The following is a 23641-nucleotide window of genomic DNA, read 5'->3' as shown; positions in this document are numbered from 1 at the left end:
ATAAGATAGATGATGCTCTGATGGGACAGAGCCTGAGGTCTGTTGTTACCCGTTGGTTTTGGTTTTTGGATGCACTAGACTGGGTGGAAAGTGCTTGTGGGAGAGAGGAGAAACCCACATGGCATTGAGATAACTGTTGTGTTGAACGGTAAGTGTGATCCAGAGAGTTTTCCTCCTCTACAGCTGTAGTGTTTTGTGTTTCTCTTCTCTGAATTCAGCAGATAAATGGGGAAAATTCTGGCAAAGGGGTACAGGGACATCCACTTCTAATGCCAGTGCCAGCTCCTGGTCAGATAAGTGGTAGAGAGGTGCTCTGTGGCTCAAAACTACTGAACCTACTACCTATTTTAACGAACTGCTCCCTCAGAGGATCTACCAGTATTCACATTGTGCACACTGAAGTCCATTTTCTCCATCTGCATGTGTGTACATATGTACATACTATAGGATGACGGTTACAAATCCAGTTTTCCAAAGGGCCTGCAGAAGATCATGGGGAGCTTCCCAACAGCATGGATAATTTCAGAGAAAGTAGCTGAAGTGTTGGAAACAAATAAAAGCCAGGTCCACTGGTGGAAAGTGCAGGCTTAAGAAAAGGATCTGTCCTCATCCTGCTTCTTTAAAATCACTTGTGTAACTCTCTAAATGTTGTCCTGTAACTACAGTAAACATGGAAAAATCCAGCCAAAAGGGAGCCTACCCTAAGCCTGGCATTAGTACTAAAGGGTGACAACCCCCATCCCACCATTTCCCTGGGAGGAACCTTCTTCCGTCTTCAATTCTTGGCTGAAAAATGGCAATTTCCCAGACCCACTGGTGCCAAAGAAGGATTGAGCTTTGCGCCAAGAGAAAAGGTGGCAGCAGCCTCGGGCTCTCAGGTGCCAATGATGCAGCGCCATTAACACTATAAAAGCAGCAATCATGGCTTTGTGCTAGTCATCTGCCAGGCCCTTTCTCACACCCACTATCATCCTGTGTCTGCCCTGCCTGCTCAAAACAGAACCTTAGAGATCTGGGAGGAAATTTTGTCAGGCGGTCAGCCCTTAGTAAATTCATCACTGTGCAGGACACATCAGCCCCGGTTTCACTGTCTGTTCTGGGCTTTGCTGTGCAAGCTGCAGGGAGGGAGGCTCTGCAGGGAAATCTTTGCAGTAGCACAGGGCAGTTTGATGGTGATGGAGAGGTCTTAAGCCTAGGAACTGTGAAACAAGAATAGATAGTTAATGTTGCAGTGAATGGTAACATATTTTTGTCTACACAGAAGGACTGAGTGACTTGGTATCCAAGCTTGTGATGCCTAAAATGAAAGTATGTGAGGGTTTGGCTGAGCTGAGGCAGCTGCAAGTCAGAATTAAAACCTGCAGGGTCAGAGCAGTGTCTTGGTGTTATGTTTGGGCTATGGACAGCCATAGCTGTTCTTACTGTCCAAGTACCAAATTCATCAAAACTTTTAAGGAAGTGAAATTTCTCAATTTTGGTAGAAGACTCGTACTAGTCATCAGTCATGCCAAAGAAGAGGTGTCGTCTCCAAAGGGTGGGCTCTGTATAAAGCATGGACAGGAGTGACTTTCTTATTGGGACCCCAGAGCAGATAGACATAAGGGATGAGAGAGTTTCTTCTCACTGTGCTTACCTCCTTCCATCAGCAGTTTGGTATTTTACTGTTGTGGTCTGTGTTTTGGACTTCTGCTTTGGAATAACCCCAGCATAGAGGCTGTAACAAGAATGTGTCAGAATTTTGCAATGGTTTGGTATAATATAGTTGATCAGGTGTATAGGAATTAGCATATGGGAGCAAATTCTAAACCAACCTTTCTTTTGCACTTGGTCTCTTCCAGTTAATAATGTTCTTCTCCTTCCTCTTCTCTCTCTGCTTTTCTTAAGCATTAAATTTATGCCTAAATAAGCATGTATTTGATGTAGCACACTTTTGATTTTGTCTTAAGCAGTGAACTTAGCTGTTCACTCCCTTTTTGCTTACTGTGTTTATCATCTTATTACCAGTGATGTACTAAGGAAAATTGAGACGGTAGCTGTGCCCAAGAGACTAATCCAAAAGACAGAGCCAATATTTCTGGCTTGCCTCGTTGGTTTTCTCTTCTGTTTGTGTAGTTTGAAGCGGAGGAATTGTTGCTAGCCTGTGTTTAACCTGAGTTATGTAGGTCTCCTTTCAGATCTGCAGAAGGTCTCATGCTTGGCCTATGGTTTTCTCAGCCTGCTTAGATATTCCTTCTCCCTAAAGACTTTGCTTATCTGTACCCTGATACTGTTAACAGCCACTTAATAGTTTCTCCTTATTTATGTGCTTAGTTATTTGAGGACATATTCTTACCTGCAGCTTTATCAAATACCATGTGCCTCACTCTCCTGGAGCATTTCCGTCTTCTCTACTCAAACACTAATACATACTGTGTTTGCAAGTACCTTGGTGCTGTCTGCCTATGTTGTACCAGCTGGCTGCGTTCTCCCTCTGTATGTGTTGTCTTTCCAGCTGGTGAGATAAGAGGCAGGAACGTGAAGCCTCGCCCTCACTCGCTTATTACTCTGAGCCCTGGCACTGAGTCTGTTTAGCATCAAGTGACTTGTTTTTCTTCTGTCTGAGACTGTGCTTACCTCCATAAATCACAAAAGATCATAATCCTGACTTGCTTGACACTGAACTTTTGCTTGGTTTCTTAACACAGCTGGACACACTAAATGCCTAAAAGTGGCTGGGAGGAATATTTCCAAAACACACATTTTCAAAGGCTGGAGGTGCAGTTCTCTGAAACGTTGGTTTCAATCAGAGATCTTTAGGAGCATGGAAATCTCTTCTGTTCCTCCAAAGTACTGCACTGCAGATCACACTGATTCTTATCAAAGGCATGGACAGGAGTGGGCTATTAAAATCTGCTGAGATTAAAGAAGGGTTTCTTGGTGTTTTGTTCTGCTGTTATTTTTATTTTTAACTCACAGAGGTGAGGAAATACTTACTGACCTGCTTGCCTAGGAGGAGGTAGAGAAGTTTTAGCTTCAAATACCTGCATGCAAGGGGTAAAACAGAGCAGTAATATACCTTTTTGAGCCTTTTAAAAAGAAGGAGGGTTGCTTATATCATGCCCACATACTCCTACCCGCAGAAGACCCAAGAGAGGCATGATTGTAATTGTGGTCCCATGGTGTTACAAAGGTAAGGGGAAAGAGAAAGTCCTTTGCTCCCTGCAGAATGGACTGAAGTGGGTTTTAGGACATTTTGCAAATTCTGGTTTTAAATCTGTTTTGAGGAGATGGGGGGAGAAACCTCAAAAGACCTTTTTATCCGTAGCTAGATAACTGAGGGACAGTGTTTGATTTTGCTTGTCAAAACTTTATTTCTTGTTTCTGTCTTTGAATAAGCTGAGTTTTACTTTGTATGTTGTAAACTATGCAAAAAGCACCCAGAAGACCCTAGATGGATCCTCTGCCTTTGTTATAAATCTGTATATATAGACTAAATAAATAGCTTCTTTCTGGGCTTCAAATCCTTACAGTGTACCAGACAACAAAAATTTATGTCTTGGAGTAGCTCCTAGAATTCTTTAATGCTGAAATATCTCCTTCACTTGTGAACCTGGGGCTCTCCCTCCTTTAGATAAGCAGTTTCTGTTTAAACTGGCTTTTTTTGTGACTGTTCTTTTGGGCAAGAGTTGGCACAACCAATAGAGACTCTACATGTGCATGGCAGGGAAATAAGAAGTTTGAAGGTAAGATTAAACAAGTCCTCTCTGTTAAAAAGAGCAAGGGGGGGGGGGGGGGAATCTATGCTCGGGTTATTGGCTTTCTCTGGCTCATGACAGTTTGAATGTACGCTGAAAATAACTGGAGTGCTTTAAAAGCTTTGTAAGTTGTTCTCTTTCAAGAAGACAGAATTTAGATAGAAACATCTTGTTTCAGGTAACTGCTGAATTAAATGTTGAAAATAGCATATTTTGGTTGACTTGTTGGGGTTTTTTGTTAGGAAAGCAATAGACTCCCAAGAAAAGTACATTCTGTTTTTATGCATGTCTTACTGTGAGCAGTGTGTGTTCTCTGTGTTGTAAGTGGTGCTATCTGAAGCATCAAATGCCTTTTGGCAGATTGGCTCTTAAAATATGGCGTGTTATCTTTTATGGAGGATGTCAGCAGATGTCTGGATCCCAGCAATGAAATGGCAGGGCAGGAGGTGAGGCAAGACAAACCTAGGGTTCATTGTGGAGTGCTGTTGGAAGTGGAAATAGGAGGCAGAGACATGGGTAGTGAAGTGTGTGTTAGTCCCTTGTGCATGGCAGAAAGCAGCTACAACAGAGGATATTTTAAGACAGTATTTAGGTAAGTGAGATGATATGGGTGCCAGTTTGGGAGCTGTATTTCCTTTATTTCTTGTCTGAGGCTTGTGAGCAAGATCAGACTTTGGGGACATTCAGCATTTTCCCCCAAACTCCCAGTACAGAGGAGGGAATGAGGTGCCGACTGCAGCTGCTCAAGAGAGACCAAAGGCAGGAAAGGAGCCCAGCTTTTATTTTCTTCCAGTCTTACCAATTGGCCTAGTCAAAAAAATGCATAAAATAGTGACAGCTGTTGAAAAAAAGTCTAAATCCTGTGCTTTTATCAACAGATGTTTCCATAAGACATTGATTTTTAGGTTGTCTCAGCTTAAATACAGTAGGGGTGTGAAAAGAGTCAAAAGGCTAAAATCTATCTAGGAGATGTTTCTCTGCTTAGGAGAACTTTATAAGCTGTCAGAGAAACTGTAAACAAAGTTGCATCAAAATATATAGTGGCTTTTAGTTTAAATTGTGCCTTTTTGCTTGTTACTGACTGCTTGGGTTAACAAAGAAAATATTTTGCTTTCAATAGCTTTCAGATCTTGTGCTGGGTATTTTTTATGCTTCGGCATTAAATAAGCCCATTTAACAAAACCTGATCCTCTTATAAACATGGAATAATGACAGTATCCCACATATGGGTTTCATTAATTTTTACATGTTTTGAAGTTGCCTTTCTTTTTTTTTCTCCAAAAGGAAAACTTCAAAAACAGAAGAGATCAGTGCTGCATTATAGCCAAAAAAGACTAGCTGAGGAATAATATTAATAACTAGAAGCAGTTAAATTATTTAACTGTTGCATAACAAAAAGGATTTTTTTTTAAATACAGAATGATGGTACATCATCTGTACTCCTCCCAGTTGCTGTTACTGATTTGCTTTGATTGAACTGGCATCAGTTCTGCTGATTATCTGCAAGCTTTCGTGCTCCTGAGTCTTGTAAATGCTTTAGATTTTAGCCTGGAGAGGAAGCTTCAGAACATTTTCCCCTTTCTTCATAAGAAAACAAAACCAACCCTTTCCTTGTAGTCACTGACAAGAAATTTCAAATGCTCCATTTTCTTTATCTGCAGCACAAAAATTTGCAGTCCTGGGGCAGTCCAGAAAGATAACTCAGGGCAATTGCAAGGTATAATAAATGCTGCTTTTTTACATTTTTGGCCCCAGTTACGATGATCCATTGGCTTAAATGTATTTATTTATCTTTTGAATAAAGCTGCGGCAGGTGGAAAATGAGAGAGGAGAGCAACAAACACAGCAACTGAAGTTTCTCTGAAACACTTGTATTGTCTTGACATTCCCCATGTTTACAGGGACATTCCTTACCTTTAAGAAGAGAAGTGTAAGAGCAGGGCTTGGATCCATTATTCCAGTTAGGAGTTATCCTTACAATAACAGATGTTACTGTAGAGTATTCTTTGAAAAGCTGGTAGAGGAGACGTAGCATGTGTTAGTTTATAACCCTAGAATAAATATTTTATTATTTTTCTGGAACAGTGTCAACAGTTGAGAAAGTTCCTCACTAATGGTGATGCTTCCACATATCTGGCTGTTAATTATATGTGTTTTATGTCCTGAAATTCCTTTAAAAATGTTTTCTAAAGTTGGACATATTTAGCATGGATTGATATAGCAGTCATTAATGATGGCTTTGTGGACCCAATGAATCCTTACCCAGCTTAGTCTAGAGGGATGAAAGTGGGGTAAAAATGGATAAAACCAGGTTTCTTCCAAAGGGTCAACATTCTCTCCTGGTTTCTTGAGCTGTAAAGACGTGGTTGTTTAATATTCTTTGCTGAGACTACCAGGGAAACAGATAAAACAGTGAGCAAAGGAATACTCATGTGGTCCTAAAGCAGACCTCCCTGGCAGGAGCTGGAGTCCAAATGCCTCCTCTCAAAGTTTGCATTGGATTTTATTTCAAGTTTCCAAATGCATGTAGAGAGGGCATGAAAACATTGGTTGGATGTGAGCGTAGGTAGGAGAGTGAGCTGGAGTGTTTGTTACTGCTGGGAGAGGGGGCTTGACTGCTCTCAGAGCTTCTCAGTTACCAGTCAGGGCTCAGATCCTCCTTCCCACAAAGCAAACAGAAATACTGGAAGGGCAAAACAAATGCCACAGTGTCTTCATTCCAATGCCTTCATTAGCAGCTGAGCAACAAGCTGACCTGGGAATTTGATGGGTGCCTTTGTACAGTGCTCTACTTTCCCAGCACTTCCCCTCCCAGATTTTCAATTACAAGATAAAAGAAGAGATAACTTTTTCCCTTTTGACAGAGTCCCTGGCCAGGACAATACACTGGGTCGTGTGGGCTTCCCAAGGGCTGAATCCTAGGGACTTCAATTAATAACAGAAAGAAAAAAAAAACCCACAAGGGAAGCTGAATCATTTTCTGGCATGGTTTATTCATTTCAATGACCTGTCTCTGTTTTTCAGTTAGATTACGGTGCCTTAAATTGTAGGCATGAAAGAATGGCAAAAGTTGAATAATTTCCTCAGTTCAAAATGTGTCATTTTTATATTGTCCATTAATTTCACTCACAGATACCATACGTCATTTTTGCTGGGCTTAATCCACCAATTCATCTAAACAATCTGCTATCCTGTCTCTGTTTTTGGCTAAATACATAATTCTTCAGATTAGAAGCATCCTTCAGACCTTTCATGGCACTGATCTCATGTTGTGGTGAGGCATGCTCGAGCAGCCCAGGCGATGTCTGCCTGCTCCTCTGCCATGCCTGCAGCAATGGGGGTCATGCTGTCCTCTCATAATACAGGGATGTTTCCTGTGCTCTGGAATCATCAGGTGGTTTGCTTTCCTGCACAAAACCTCATACTGATTTTTAACCTCATATCTTGAGGTGTAGAACTTTACTCTTCCTCAAGTTTGTGTAAATCAGTACTTTCTTATGTCCTTTATCTATCCCAGGCATGTCAGAATATGGTTTTTTTTATTGTGAATGACATAAAAATTAAAAACTCCCTTGAGTTTTGCATTTGTGAAGTTTATAGATAAGGAAACATCCCCTTTTTCTTGCATTTCAGACAAATGCAGTGATATCTTCCTTAACTTCTCTGCAAGGATAAGTTATTAGACATTGCTTGATTGAGTATCCTGTGGATTGAGCAGGCATTCAAGTGTTTGGTGGATAGACAGCCTGTCCAAACCAATTTCAAGTGACTTGTATAAGGCTTATGAGGGTTTGAAAACTCCTATAAATGCAGTTCACTGTCTTAAATACTCTTATTTATGTCACTATCTTTCCAGATCCCAGAAATTGTAATTCTGCCTTTAGAGTGGAACCAGCATAATTAGCAAAGATCATCACAGAATCACAGAATATTCTGAGTTGGAAGGGACCCATAAAGGTCATTGAGTCCAATGCTTTAGTGAATGGCCCTTATGGGGATCAAACCCACAACTCTGTATTATTAGCACTGTGCTCTGTCCAACTGAGTTAATTTTAGGGTTGCTCACTTTGTGCGTGCAAAATTCACATGTTCATTACCAGCAACTGAAAAATGTGAAGAGAAACTTAAGCAAAGCTACCATGCCCAACTTTAGTGTTGGATGAGATCAGAGTACTGAATGCTTTTTCTTCAGGAGCAGCTTGAGGATGGGCTGAGCCAGCTGTGAAACCCAAAGCATAATTTCTCATCCAAATGTCTTAGTTGCAAATTAGGTTATTCTTATATGAAAGTCCTCATATTTTCGGTGTTTGACCCAATCTATAGGTCATTAGACCCCATGCCCTGGTGGGAAGGAAGTGCCTGAGCATGGGAGCAGCTGACATCCTGGAGAACACAGGAAACGTGCATCCCGGGTTGCTTTGGGGAGGGTGGTTTGCTTCTGCTGTTCATAGCTCAGGTGATGCTTGACAGCCTATTCTGGGGACTGTTCCTGCTTTATCCACTCAATGTTTTACCCTCCCCATTTTCATTGTTGGAATTCACAGAGCAAAGCAACATGTCCAATGTTTGACAGCAGAAGTATTTCTCTCAACTCCCATAACACACTAAATAAATATCTGTGGCATGGTCCAAGATCTCACAGCACTTCAGCCAGCCAGACATCCTTATTTGCCATTATTTTTGGTAAAGGAAGAACTAGATCTTGCAGTGATGTAAAGTCAGCTGAGGGGTTGCTAATCTCTTGCGTGGGATGTGTTTCTCTTGTAGCCATTTGGGAACAGTAAGATGGGCAGTTGACTTCCTCTGGAATGCTCTGTGGCAGACCAAAGCTCCAGCATTTTTTGAAGGTTATTTGGACAATGGAAATTCCTGAAAAATGTACACCAGGTCTCTGAGAAATATTAGAAAAGGGAAGGTCAGGAAGTGACTGAAGGTCTCTCAAGGTATTTTTGTATTTTCTCAAAACACACACTCCGTGTATCCATATCTCTGACAGCTTTCCAAGCCCTCCTCATTCCCCCATGGCTCTTTAGCTGTTTGTTAGATAGTTCTGTCTTTGAGCTCAAATACAGGCTGCAGCTGGATGGTGGGTTGTTTGGATATTAAATTCAACTCAGTCGTGTCATCCCAAAGTGTGATATTGCTCTGTGAGGAAATGTCTCTCTCCAGACTTTTGTGTGAAGATATGATTTAGATAGGGAAATTTAGACAGAGGTGGGGGTACTCAAGCTGAAGAATAGAACTTTTGTTGGTTAAGTGATTTGCCTCAAGGATTAAATCAAACTAATGAGTATTGAGTTGGTTTAGGACCAGGATTGTGAAGGTTTATTGCTGCATCTCTGCCCTTCTCCTTTAACAGGAGTGCAGTGCTTGCCACAGGTGGGATCCTTGTGATGCCTGGTCACGGGGGACTGTCTGTGTCCCTCTGTGTGATTCCTCTTCTTTCTAGGCCCTACGTGGTAGGGGAATTCAAAATTACAACCAGCCTTTTGGGGTCACCCCTTGAAGAAGGTGGCACACTGGTGGGTCATGCCATGGCCAGAGGAATGCAGCTCTGGACCGAAGTGCCACGACACCACAGGGATGCAGATAGATGGGCAGGGTGGGATTGGATTGGTCACTAAGCTCCTCTCAGTCTTAAAATGCTCCTGCAAATATGAGAAATGCATTATCTAACAGCCCAGAGGTCTTTACCAAGGTCTGCGGTGCAAGTGCCCGCTGTGGTCAGCAGCTGTCTGGTCTGCTTCAAAATCCCCATTTGAGCATCCATCTTGGTCTTCTCTGGGCAGTGCTGACCTGCTTTGCAGCAGACACGGTGGATGTGGATCCCTTCCACATAGGATGTGCTCCTCTTGCAAGCTTTGCAGCGTTAGACTGCAGATTTGTTTTGCCTTATTTAGTTTTAGGAAAAAGGCAATTTGTTTTGTCTATCTGTGCAAGTGCCAGAAACATAACATTTTAAAAATCCGTTCCAAAAAGCTGATTCCTTTTAAGAAAAAAGCAGTTAAAATTGTAATCCTTTTCTCTTACTGTCTGAGGAATTTATTATCTCCTGGTTTTAGTGCCCAAAATTGAATTTTGACGTGCTTAAAGCAGGCAGAATTTTCCTTTTCATCTGCTGCTCCATTAGTTCCTATCAGAGGCGCAGTGAAAAAAGTTAATATGCTTGAGCGTTTCTGCAGATTGCATCATTTTCAGTGTTTCATAACGATATGGCAAAAGTAATTTGAAACAGATAACAATAGTTCAGTCTGTTTCAGGATAACCATGATTTCCTTGTCATTAAGAGGTCTGTTAGCGAGTGGAGGAGGAGGAGTTTTATCTGGATGAGTTACAGATCATATGGTGTGATCAAGTGCCCTTTTTTTTTTTTTTTTAATTCCCCCTCTTTTCCTTCCCTTGAAATCTGCAGCGCTGGACTTTGGTTTGGATATGAAACGATTGGATAGTTTCAAACTCCTGTCTGCACTAAACGGCTCAGCACTTCCAGATGTTTTCAATAAGGAGCCCAGAACTGTCGCATCAGCAGACGGTGGCTGGGGCTGCTGCTCACGTCTCTGTTCCATTTTGTGCAATTTGCCAAAAAAAGATAATTATTTACTTGTTAGAGCAAGGTTTCTTTAATTTAATCTTTATCTTCTGATTGTCTGACTCATTGTGTTTCAGAGTGTAAATACTGTGTACTGTCTAAACACTTACATGGCATTCAAGGACTACCTTAAATAGCCGGACAAAAGAGACTGGAAACCTTTGTTCTGCTCCATCCCAGCTCAGTCTGTGTTCTGCATCTGCTTTCTGTGCCTGTGTGGATGTCAGGCTGTGTGCAAGGCAAGATTTCTAGCCTGAAACAATGCAGCAAAAGCCCCACCTAATGTGGGAAGAGAGTGATGGTCTCCCAAGGGAGAGTATGTCTGGCATATTATCTTCTATTTGTTTATATCACGTTTCCCCTTCCCACCATCCTTCAACAGTAGTCTGGAATTGAAGATGAGATGGACTGTAGTCATCACCAGCCTCCTGATCTTGAGTGTGAGTCAGGAACATAACCACAGAAAAAACTCTTGGAACAAATTAGGGATTTGGAATCTTAAGAAAAACAGAAGGGAAGGGGGGGATTTTTGTTTATTTGTGTTGATTCTTTTTTCTCGGTGGCTGTAGATGTAGGAGAGTCAAGGTGTTCAGTTTGTTCAGTTGACAAACTTTACTAGATCAAGACATAATTATGGAGGAAGGCTGGTCATACCTTGATTCACAGACAGGGCATGGCCATGCATCCAGTCCTGGTACATGTGCAAATTCCTGGGATACATCCTGAGCCCAGAGTCACCCAGCCTGGCCATTTGTCTGACAGCTTCCTTAGCCAGCTCTTGCCACCTGTCTGCACCTTCCACCTGAGCTTTCAGTTCCCTGTTGCCCCATGAAATCACACACTGTGTTACTTGTGGCTTTTGGCCATCCAAAGATTGGCCTCCTCTTTAAACTTTCTGCTATGAAAGTTGCACATCTCCAAATGTGTCTCCTCTCTCCTTTGGCTGGAGATGTTTACCATTTCAGCTACAGAAGAGTGGGTGTTGGTATAGCTAAAGGTTGTACCTGTCTTGGATCTCCGTGGAAGGTGCACTGTTGCAGTCCATAGGGATATTCACCTGGCAGTCTCCTCTGCAAGGTGGGCATTACTTGAGCCCTGTACCTGAACATCTCCTTCTGGTTGCCAGAGGAACTCTGTGGATCAAAGGTAAAGTCCTTTAAATGGAGCATCTGGGCAGAGTTGTGCAATTGTTATTTGGATAAATGTTGGCTGTATATGCCAGCAGACATAATTAAATTGATCTGAAAACAAAAATATCTGCAGTGAAACATTTGAGCATCATTAAGACACGGTGACTGTTGCAAATTCTTACACCTGAACTAAATTCACACACTTTGTTTATAGGTTCCTGTCTTGTAAATTTAGATTGAGGAAATCCCTGCCTTGTATGGTAGTGTTTGAAGGCCTGGAATGCTGTCACAGCCATTTCTGATTCCTCATCTCGACAGGCACATGATTGCTGGGATTCATTACTTGTGGAGAAAACTGGTGCCTCCAGAAAGTCCCCAAAGTACGACTACATTTCATGTGTGTCCTAATACTGAAAGCAGAAGCTTCGCTTGTTGTTGAAGAGAACAGTGTCATTGGCTGAGATCTCGAGCCAGGGATTGTAGCTGTAAGAGAGCTTCGTAGAGATCCTCCTCAGTTCAGTGGTGTGGTGGAGATGAAGCTTTGGGTTGTGAGGGAGAGACTGGAGCCTGATGAAAGTTGGGGGAGATACCTCGCATTGACTAGGTAAGAGTGTACCTGTGTCCCTTACCTGGGGCAGCTCATCCGTGACGAGTCCCCATCCTGTCCAGCACACGAGGACAGCAATTTCCAAGGTGGACCTTGGCATGGGGGTTCGCCACTGTGTCACCAGGTCTTAGGAAAAGATGCTCTTCTTCGCTTGCTTACTGAACCTGCTTAATCTGGAGGGTAACTCTGCTTTTGTGTAATCTGTACGGATTGGGGGTGTCATCCAGGAGCCCAAAATAGTATGTTGTGGTTCTGTAAATTCCTGATTTTTTGATGTTCTACCAAACAGACATGGAGGAGAGTCAGTTCCTGTGTTACTCACAGGCAGGCAGTGGTGCAATGTTTTTCGACAGCCAGAAGACTCTATAGCACTGGGAAGAGAGGAGCCAGAGTGCCTGTTTGCAGCAGATGGGTTTAGATTTCCTTTGGAAGACTCATCTTGCACTCAAATGCTGAAAACATGCTTTTTCTCCATTTCAGCAGGCTGCAGGGTTTGAGTCACCTTTGCCAGAGTTTGAGATGGTGTTTGTAAAGCTCCTTATACAACCAGGGGACCAGGACCACCCTCCAGGACTGGATGAAAAGACCAACAACCCCTAACTAAGCTTTAGGAGAGGGACAAATCCCAGCAACAGCAGGTGGGCCAGTTTGCCCAGTGCTGTTGAGGATGGCTTTTGGAGATTGGCAAATAAACCTTGGGTTTATAAGTGCTGTTTCCAATTCTGTATTTCCTGCTTTGCAACATGCGATTAAAAATTCCTGCATTTTCAGCTTTTTTATTTAGCAAAGCAGCAAGTTCTGGTTGTTACAAACTCCCAGTCAAAGAAGACCCCACTTCCCCATTTCTTCTTTTTTTTTTTCTTCATTTTGAACCACCCCCAATTCCCTTTTGAATCAGTGAATGAGAGAATGTCTAAAGCCAGGGAAGTATGGAAAGATTTCGTCCCTGGAGAGGTCAGGGTGGGGTGGAAAGCAGAGGGGGCTGCAAGGGGGCAGTTTGAAAACAGGAAACCATGTGGCAGTGAGCGTGCAGGGCCCAGCTGATGTGAATGAGCTATTGAGAGCAGAGAGTCGCTCCGGCTGGCCCAGCATTAGAAACATGAAAAACTTAAGGGTGTTTTTTGGTGGGGTTTTTTTTGGTTTGTTTTTTTCTTAAAAAAAAAGCTCTGCCTTTTAACCTAGGAAAAAGAGGGGAAAATGTCTTTTCTGGACAAGTAGTAGCTGAAATCTTTTAGTGTTGCAAACAAAACAAAAAAACTAAATGGCTGATTTCCTTTTTTTTTTCATGTGCACTGATTAAATCATAAGTTTCCATTCCTGGTTTAGGAAAGCATTAACCCTGAAACTGTCTTTGATTCACCTGGCCTGAGGGAGTAGGAGAGTCTTTTAACCTCTCCAAAGACATCCCTTTTCTCTCAGTCTGTTTTTGGACTGAACAGACATGCTGAATGCCTGCAGCCGGAGGTGGAAGAGGCTGGCAAAGAAAAGCTGCTACTTTTTCTCCCCCCCCCCCCCCCCCCCCCCCCCCCCCTTCATTTTTTTTTCCTCTCTGAATCATGCTCCCACAACTGCAAAGAAAATTTGAAAGCTGGGAGAACACTGGTGCAGGACTAAAAAGGCTAGCAGTGACGTCCCGGCCCAAATCGGGAGGGGAGTGGCTTTATTTTATTATTTTCTTTCCTTTTGCCCTGTGCTGTCATCAGAAATTTAAACTTAACACAAAACCGAGCCCTCCTGCCTGGTGAACAGTGGACTGACTAGAAAGGAGAAAAGTAGATTTTTTTTTTTTGTTTCAGTGAATGAGGGTGTGAAAGACAAAACACGTTGGTGACAGTATTTACGTTGGATACAGTGATTGGCTTTTTTTTTTTGTTTTTCTTTTTTTTCCTGAATTAGACCCGTCGTGGCTGAGCCTACCTTCTCCCTTTCTTCCTGGAGTGTCAGGGTTCCTGCTGCACACATCTGGCTTTTGTTCTCTTTTCAGGCAGGATTTTTGTTCTGGTGCTTTTTGGATATCAAAGTTGTCTGGAAAACATTCTTTTATTATTACTATAACAGGAAGGCTGATACCATTCTTAGCAGTTGCAAAAAAAGTAATCCTATATGTATAAAGCTATCTTCAAATATCTTTTGTTCGCTATAAGTTCCTGCGTTGCCTGTGTAAGCAAATCTGTTCCGAGAAGACTTTATCAGCCGGTCGCAGCTCTGGGATTTTCTTTTTCCTGTTGAGGAGCTCGGAGAGGCTGCTGTGCTGAGACACGGGGACTCCTCTGAGCACGAATGTGAGAGGTGTGGAGAGTGCCTGGCCGTGGTCAGCCCGGGGTTCATGGTGGGCTCTGCTCCTCCGCTCCCGGCTTTTTGGACAAAATGTACGAACGCCACAAGAGGCGGTACAGCCTGTGCGACATCTCCAAGGTGGACAGGACTGTAGATGTTGTGTTGTTAAAGGTATGGTGTTTGTGTGCATTTATTTATGGGTTCCTTTCCCTGTCTCCTGTGGGTCAATCTGTTCTCTGCTGTATCTGTGTCCCCAGCTGGGCTGCACAGAGAGGAGGGACAGGTGGGAGAGCTCTGGCTCTTCACTGTGGAGATGGTTTTGAATGTTATCAAACCATTTCGTGCCAAATGTTATCTCTGCAGCTAGATAATATCTTGTGGCATGCACTCTTCGGGATTGCTTCCTGTCTGTCTTTCTTGCTCTCTGCCATAAAACAGTCGCCTCCTTGTTTAGAACCCTCTCAGGTGGGTTTTCTGCATAGGGGGCAAAAGTTTTCATTTCCAGTGGTTGTTTTTGGGGTTGAAATGCACATGTGCCCCCACTGAAAGATGTATTCTGACAAAAAAAGGCATAGTGTATCCTCTTTTGCCTCTTGTTTCTCGTTTGTGTTTGAAGGGTGGTGGTGTCGGTCTTGTTGTTTGGGTGTGAATTTTTCTGAGGATAGGTTGGAGCAAGAGTCAGGAGTGGTTCTTGGCTAATTGGCCCAGTGCATTCCCTCTCTAATCTAAAATTAGCAAGTGCTCCACCAAATGGCACAATGGCAGTCTGGGAATGTCCTGTCTCCATAACAGCTTTTTGGAGCTTCAGCAGTTTCCTGGCAGAGTGAATGGAAATAGGAGAGCAGCCAGAGGGACTGCAAAACACAGCCCAACTTAGAGATCTTAACTCCTGGAAGAGCATTTCCTTTCCCTCTCCCTTTTTTCTTAGCTGAAGCAGTGATATTCTGCATGATTGTATGGCTTCCTCTTTGAGAATTTTTGCTTCATGCTTTTGTTTCCAAGTCAGGAGGAGAACACACAACAAATTTATTTTCAATTCATTCTTGTCCTACTTTATCTGCACTAAAATAGACTTGGCTTTTGTTAACTTGCTCTGTTTAGGGATGAAAGTATTTTCCTTTAATTCAACCTATGTTTTGGTTTTCAGTGACACAAATAACTGTAAGTTGTTTTCTCTACCAACTCAATTTTTTTTAGTATTTTTGAACTCTTATGTTAATGATACTGTTTGAGGGTTGAATCCCATGGGATTCAGTATCTAGACATCCTGTGAGTCATTAAAAATGTTGATTTATTGTGCACACTCTACTTGAATGAAATGACTGGTTAATAATTCTTGGGAGAAGGTCTGGTACCCTTGACAGTCATAGTTGCTAATAAAAAACACAATCTTTTTCTTTATAAAGAGAATCTGAATGCCTTAGTTGAAATGTAATTCACTAGAATGATCTGACTTTAGTATTTCTGATGTCATCAGTTCCTTAAATTAATTCTTGTTTGAGCAAAGCTCAGGTTTTATAACAAAATGTGGCTCTTGTTAGTTCCAACTAGCATTTTCCTAATGGAGTTTCAAAACTGTGGGTTATACTGTCTGTCCCTGCAAATGACTCAGTGTCCATATATGTGTGCGTGTGTGCACGCGTTGCTGCTCCCAACGCAGACTGTACTGGCTACAGATGTTTAAAATAGGAGGGTGCTGGTGACAGCTATAGCTGCAATCAACTTTAGCTCGATTTTCAGTTGTTCTTCATGTTTTATCTGGTTTCTATAACATAACTGGTAGATGAAATTAAATTTTGATGATCTAAGGATCCCAGCCAGCACTAGAGTGCGTCAGTGGCAGATCATCTCTTGACGTTAATGGGAGTTGGATCAGACCTTTAATGAGGGAGCTGGGGGTGGGGTTTTTATTGGATTTGGTTTTAATTAAAGTACTGAAATAAAACTATATGTTAGCTAGGTGATTGTATTTTGGGGAGTTAAGAGGGACAGGGTTTCTTAAGTGTCAAGCATTAAAAAGCAAGTAAATTCCCTTACAACAAAAACAAACCCAAATTGGATCCATCAAGAGGGTTTGATCTGATTGAAATTTTATCAAGATACCTACAAAGCACCAAACAGCTTTCAGTTTGGGTTGCAGATTGACTTAGACAAGCTGTAGTTTAAGTGGTAGATGAATATGTTCTTTGCTTCATTTCAAGACAGGGAACTGAATAATCATAGAATCATAGAGCTGATTAGGTTGAAAAGACCCTTAAAATCGTCAAGTCCAACCATTAACCCAGCACTGAGAAGTCCACCACTGAAGCATGTCCATGAGTGCCACGTCTACATGTCATTTTAATACCTCCAGGGATGGTGACTCAGTCATGACATAGGAAATAAAATCAGCTGATGGAGAAGGACAACTGGAACAAGTGGTGAATGAAGCTCTCATGTCATTTTGGGTATTAAATGTTTATAGATGGGATTATATTTGCATTGATTGCAACCATTTTTAGATACAGTCACAAAAGAGTTTTCATTCCTACTGATTGTTTTGCAATGCATGTCTCTTCTGAAGGGTCACTGTGTTGAGGTTCAATTTTTCCATGTTTAGATTGTGTCTGAAGCACTGGCTTATGGAGTTACAAAAAAAAAAAAAAAACACCTCAGCAATTCTGAGGGTTGATTCACACAATTATTTTTGGCCTTAACAGAGTTTCTTCCTCGTCCCCACATATGAAGAAACAAGAGGCAGCAGGTTACTTGGTGTCTCAGCCTCTGTGTCAGAGGTAGGACTTCGTCCTAAGAAGAAATTCCTTACTGTAGGGCTGGTGAGGCATAGGTTGCCCAGAGAAGCTGTAAGATGTCCTGACCCTGGAGGTGTTCAAGGCCAGGTTGGATGGGGATTTGAGCAGCCCGATCTCTTGGAAAATGTTCCTTCCCATGGCAGGAGCATTGGAATGGGTACTCTTTAAGCTCCCTTCCAACTGAAACCATTCTATGATGCCATTATTCCATGTTCTTTACTGGCTGCTGCAGCAGTGCAAACATGATGAATTTGGTTCTGAACACAGTGGTTTGCCACTGTGCAGGGAAGCCTGGATGATGCAGAAATGACATAAAAATTTGCCATCATCACTCCCACTGGGATTGCTTTGTAGTAGAAGAGGGAGAAGAGCCTGGGGTATGTGGGATATCTGCTTGTCTGAACATTTAGCTGAGCTCTGACCAGCTACGTGCAGGGTAAAGCAGTCTGTGCTATGTTACTGCAAGCCCAAAATGGGAAGTCTCAGTGTGCCCATGTGTGTGTTGGCAGCCCTGTGTCATTTTTATGTTGTGCCTGCTACCACAAATATAACTATGTAGGGACAGAATACGAAAACCACACTGGCTGGCACCTTGCAAATGCGTGTGAAGTCAGACAAGCGTTCAAGTGTGGATGAACAGGCAGTGCTTTGCAGAGTTGGAGAGTAAGAACTGGGTTTGCTTTGGGAATGGGAGACTGAACAATCACAATTGGGAATATTTTATAATTGCTTGTTGCCTATATCTGCATTTTACCTTTGTATGCGAATGCCCAAACTATGAAGTGTAGGCAGTGGGTGTAAGTTTTTTCATAACTGGGTTATTGAGGTTTGATTTATCTGCTTTTCAGGTGAACCAATCCCATTTGGCTTCCAGTTAAAGATCAGAACATCATTCATGAAAATTAAACCCAGCATTAATTACTAATTAATGCATTTTTAAATTAAAGGGGCACCACTATTAATTATTCTCTCTCCTCCTTGGCTGCTCTGATAGTTCTACCCCAGCACCAGAGATGATCCTCTGGAATGAACCCTGCCCACCTAAGGCAAAGTGCCATTTGCAGCTAAAAGTAGTATGTGGAGAAGGTCCCCAAATTAACTGAAACTAGGGTTCCTTCCACTGTATATTATCATACTTAGAAAGCTTTTTCTTTTTTATGTTTTTGTTCAATAGACACATAAGCAAGTTCATTCCTTCACTGGGGTTGTTCTTATGAGGAAAGCACCATCCCAGACCATGAGTGCACAGTTTCCATCAATCATGTGGCCCTAAAATAATTCTGAACTTTAATTCTGTATCTGTCTATGGTTATTGAAGGACTGAGGGTAAGAAGTGTATTTGGAATGATAAGAAGAGCTTTTGAGTTTTTCTGTTTGTGTCTCATGTAGAATCAGGACTGGAAGAACAACTTAAGTGAAATTAATGTCACCTTAGGCACACACGTTTGTGGGAATTTTATTCCCGTGTTATTCAAGAGAGGGTTTTTATGCAAACCAAGTAATGTTATTTTTAAAGCTTAATTAAAGTTTGTCATTACCAGGACCCTTAATTTTGCTGGTGGAGGACGCCCAGTGCCAGGGGCTGGAAAATGTACTTGGGGCACATGTTCCTTTCCCTGGTTAGAACATTGTCAGGGGGAAAAATGCATTCTAGGAAATTACCATCACTCTTACACCACAAAGTGCTAATTTATTCAGTCATGTAAAATGTTCTGTGGTTGTAGGAGCCTCTTCTGGTGTACTTCTTTAATGTAGTCTTCTATAGCACTACCTGCTTGTTGCTGTGAATGAAGTCACTCTGGATCTTCTTGAAAAAATGTTGTCCTGATGTGGTGTCACCAATTCTGTAAAGGTAAAAGGCTCAGTGTAGTGTATTCACGGTGCTAGAAGGAAAATCTTCACAGAAATCATTGCAGAAATGCAAGTGTGGTCCCTTTTGGCATACATTGGAGAATGTCTTTGTGTTCTGCATCCACATGGTAGTATCTTCCCCTAAAGCTAAGAAAATACACAGGGAGATTACAAAAAAATTTAAATGAAAAATAAATCCGGAATTTGCAAGCAAATTGATATGTCTGCTCTTGATATTGTCTGGCAAGATGATTGCCAAAGCAGTGATTTTTGCTCTTATATGAGTTTTGTATATATGGCGTTCTTATGCAGCAGCAGATGTTGAAGGAAAACAGTGGAAATTCCTTCCCCAAGTGCCCCATCCTTCATGCTCTTTTTGAAAGAGGTTTGGAGGATCTTGAGAGCTGGATTTTGTAAGGGGTGAATCAACTGTTGCTTTAATTTCCAGTGCAGGAATTAAAGGCGACTGGATAATTCCATTGCAAATGGAATTGTAAAGTTAAATGTTGCTCAGTATAAACATTGAATTCCAATTATGTGTATGAACTTCTTCAAAGAAAGTATCCTACAGGAAATTTTCAGAAATAGGTATTTCCTAGAAAATAATTAAGATTTGAATAATTTTTAAAAATATTGTATCGTTTCTGGTTATTAAAGAAATTAGTTATAACTGAATCTAAAATTTTGCTTTTTTTCTGCTCTTGTTGTTCTGCAGTGGATATTTCACATCTTCCCTGATGTGACAGTTGTTGCTCAGTAAGTGTGCAGGCACCTAATGATACATTAAGCAAGCTAGAATTAGTCTCCTAAATATTTTCCTATGTGCAGTAGTATCTGGTTTTAGCTGCAAGGTAGATCTTAGTCAGGAAGCTGAGGAAAAAAAAGAAGAGAAATGGAAATGTGTAAATTTAGGACAAAGTTAAAACAATATGGAGGGAAGGGAAGAGGAGATCTACTAGGAAATGAAAGTTAAAGTCATCTGGTTCCTTCTGCTCTGGAAGTGTTGATTTATAAATCACTACCAGTGAGGTTGGCAAGTACAAACTTTTGAAATAGCAGAAGATTTCCTGAGAGGTCAGTGTGTTCTCTTTGTTGTGAGATGGAGGGCAAGAATAGTTAAAATAAAACCAGAGGGAGAGAACAAAAAGACTTTTCCATTCTGGAAAGGTAGGAGAGGTACATGGAAGCCAAGTAGCCAGTGGCCCCCGACGTGCCTGTTCCTAGCAAGCCCTCTAGCACACTGCTCTGCCAGAAGTAGATATTTTTTAAATGTCTCTGAAAAGGAGGTCCTGAATCTGGTTTTCATGGGCAGGCACCTCATGGGACCTCAAAGACTGGAGGGGATTAGATAAGTCCTTGGCCAAGACCCTTGTGCAGGGGAGAGGAAGGAAGAGCTTGGGAACAGAGTCTGGGGTCATACATTGTTCCTGTGGGACAGAGGAGCACCCCAGCCCCATTTTGTCTCACAGGTTGTCCAGCACCATCCTTTTCTTATGCAAAGAAGTTTCTATGTTAAGTCACATCAAGTTTCAAATTCAGTGTCTGCAGGAAGACGTCTGAGAGTCAGGAAATAATGTGTGTGCCCAGAAAGAGCAATGGAACCGTGGGCTGCTCACAGCTCCAGCTGGTGTCCTAAAGCTTCTTTGAACATTTAGTCTGCTGGTGTTTCACAGGCAAACAGAAAATCCTCAGGGCTTCAGTCTTTTGTGCCTGGGGATGTGCTTTCATGATCCGTTTTGGCATAGGGAATACTTGTATATAATAGTGGTTTCCTTTGTGTTTTGATGGTGACGATTGTTATTTTTCCTGAATTAGGGGTACTGAGATAAATATTTAGTTTCTAATGTTTTGTTTTGTACATAATCAGGTATATCTGAAGCAGCACCTTAATCCTCAGTGTTAGTTTTTTTAATAGAAAAAAAAAGCAGACGTTTTCAATACTTGGCAAACCCACAGGACTGAGGAGAGAGCTGGCTGGGAAATGGGAAAAATACTCAAATCTTTTTTGAAAAAATGCCAATGTCTTTAATGCATTTTCAGTGAATGACTCAATTGGTTCTACTAAGGGAAAAATATAATGTTAATTCAGCCTAATATAGTTTATTCAACAGACAGCTTGAACCTCCTCATATTTTATTTTCTTCCTAATTATTGAACGGGCGGTTTAATGATTCATTTCCAGTAGTGGATATCGGTATAAATCAGGAGTAGTTCCTTTAAATTTGATGGAGATTTGTTTAGAAGTAAGAAGGGTCAGATTCAGTATGATGAGGAAGGAGTTAGGTGCAAGCCAGTCAGAAGGAGGCAGAATTTGATTTTTTTTATTTGAAATGTGTCATGCCTTCATTTGTGTGGATTTGAGCACATTTGCATTTGTCCTTCTATGTGTGTTCAGGCTCAACCTCTAGATTTGCCTTTAATAAAATGTAAGGAGGAATGGTGCAAATAGATTCTGCTTTGTCTGGAGAGAAAAGAATAATAACATGATATTTATTGACTTTACAGTCATAAAGTGATATTTATTAATTTTGTAGCTCTTTGAAGACAAAAAAAGAGTAAATTCTGCAGTTAAGTTTAGTTATTAAGGTTACATACCACACAGCCCCACCGAGAACAGGGAGTCTTTGTTGAAAGACTCTGAATGGTGACCTACTGTCCATGCAACAGTTAAAATTCAACATCTTTGTGTCACTTCCAAAAACAATAAAGTCATTGTTTTGCATTTTTGCTTGAGAAAATCCTTCTTAGACTTCAGACTGCTTCTCTTTACTTCTCTGGTTCTCATTTAATATAGATGTATGTAAAAGGGAGAAGATGGATATGCAGGTTTGTGTGTTGAGTGGAGGTGCAGGGAAGGAAGGCGCGAATTGTGTGCATAGTGGGGTGTAATGGGATCTTGGATGAATGTGTGTATAATATACATGTATGAGTAGAGTCGATGGGTAACTGGTAGGTAGTGTATATTGTATCTAAGCAAAACAGCCTGTAAAATGGAATGGAAATGGGGAAGGATGTCCAGGTGCAATGTGCACTGAGGTCACCCCAAGACCTGACTCTGGCAGAGCACAATGTTTCCTTCATCTCTTCTGGGAGAGTCCTGCTCATTTTTCCCCTCTCAGAACGTCTCTGCACCTTCCCTGCCTCCGTCAGCAAGAGCTGCTGACAGGAGAAGGTCACGGCATCCTCACCACTGGAGGATTTTAAGGGCACATAAGATTAAGACCTCTCAGATGATAATTGAGCCTGTCTTGGAGCAGCAGAAAGGGACTAGCTGACCTGTCAAAGGCCCTTCCAACCCTGTTTTGTCATCCCAGAAACATGGAGGAGGACAAAACCTGAGGAAGAAAAATGTGGTGTAGAAAGTAGCTGACAGTCTGGGGGAGTGGAGAGCAGGAGGTGAGCAGAGGTGCTGGCAGGAGCCCGTCGGGTGACAGGCAGGGGATGTGGCCAGAGCAGTGAGGAGCACCAGCCAATGACTGCAGTAACAAGTTCCATGATCTCAGTGAGAAAGGAAACGAGGACAGGGGTCATTAGTCAAAGCATCCTGTCAGGTCAAGGGTAGGAGAGTCTTGGGTTTGCTTTATTTAAAACAAAAAAAAAAAGGCAATAGCAGTGTATTTCATAACATAAGAGAAAGGCAACCAGTGAGGGGATGAGAATCCAGCAAGGGACTGCAAAAATAGACCAGAATCATGGAGGAGATTTGAATGTGGGTCAGAGGCAAAAAGTAAACAGTAAATATTCATTAGAGATAAAAGGAAAGTATTTCAGGAGAAAAGGAAAATCAGAGAAAGGGTAGAAGAAATAGTTGATATATCAGGCAAAATAATCCATTTCAGTAACTTTCTTTTAGGGTACAGCTTAACATGTGGGAACCTGCGTGTTGAGGCAGGTCTGGAGGGGAAATAACCTCTGATTTTCATGGTGTGGGACAAGTGAGATTTGCTTGCATTTGACAAGTAAAGGCATTTGGCTCAAAGAAACAGCACAGTGAGTAAAGGGACTTCCAGAGTTTGCTGGCTGGAGTCAAAAGTGATGCAAAGCAAGTGTTGGATGACCAAGGGTTGTGGATAGTTCAGCAGACTTCAGAGTCAAAATGTTGGACGGCACAACCTGAGTAAGGAAGATGAAAGCTCAGGCAGAGGGAGGATGAGGGCTGAGGAGAGATCAGTCATCCTTGCTGAAAGACTGGGAGACACGGAAAGGGTGAGGATCAGGTTGAGATGATAAGGGCTGCTGTTGAAATAAACCATGTGATGCATCTTAGTGTTAAAATGGGCGTTTCTATCATCATCATCATTTCAGTTAATGCAAACTCAAAATGGTTCTTGTTCTCACCATGACCTGGGCACTTCCCAAGCCCGCATTTCCACAGCATCAGAGCAGTTTGCTATCTCTGGGGTAATTGTCTGTATTGCAGTGTGGGTGGTAAGGAATTGCTGTTCTATTGGTAGTGAACTGAGGCATAAAGCAGAGGAGTATTTTGCCTGCAGTCCCCCCACAAATGCAAGTTGGATTTGAAGCCAGGGCTGTTCAGTCCTCAGCTAGTTGCTTAAACTCTGGCTCATCCTCCCTCTTAACTCCTTCCTTGTGCAGGAGCTTCCTTGAAGTCAAACTTTCCACAGAGAAATAAAGATTTTGGCATATTTTAACAGTTTGTT

General features: G+C 41.9%; 1 protein-coding gene across 5 annotated transcripts in view; it reads left to right on the top strand.

The window, feature by feature from the left end:
• AKAP13 (A-kinase anchoring protein 13) overlaps positions 1–23641 on the top strand; it is a 92762-nt gene that overhangs the window by 8079 nt on the left and 61042 nt on the right. For 3 of the 5 annotated variants that reach the window (XM_071568499.1, XM_071568498.1, XM_071568495.1), the window contains exon 1: positions 13767–14508. The exons of the other annotated variants lie outside the window; for them this stretch is intronic. In XM_071568499.1, coding sequence (XP_071424600.1) covers positions 14428–14508 — 81 coding nt within the window. In that variant the 5' untranslated portion in view covers positions 13767–14427. Of the gene's footprint in view, positions 1–13766; positions 14509–23641 lie in introns of those variants that run through there. 5 annotated transcript variants of the gene reach the window in all.

The sequence above is a fragment of the Pithys albifrons genome, chromosome 13 (assembly GCF_047495875.1).
Source record: "Pithys albifrons albifrons isolate INPA30051 chromosome 13, PitAlb_v1, whole genome shotgun sequence".
NCBI classification, from domain to species: Eukaryota; Metazoa; Chordata; class Aves; order Passeriformes; family Thamnophilidae; genus Pithys; species Pithys albifrons.
This window is presented reverse-complemented; position numbering and strand designations above follow the sequence as displayed.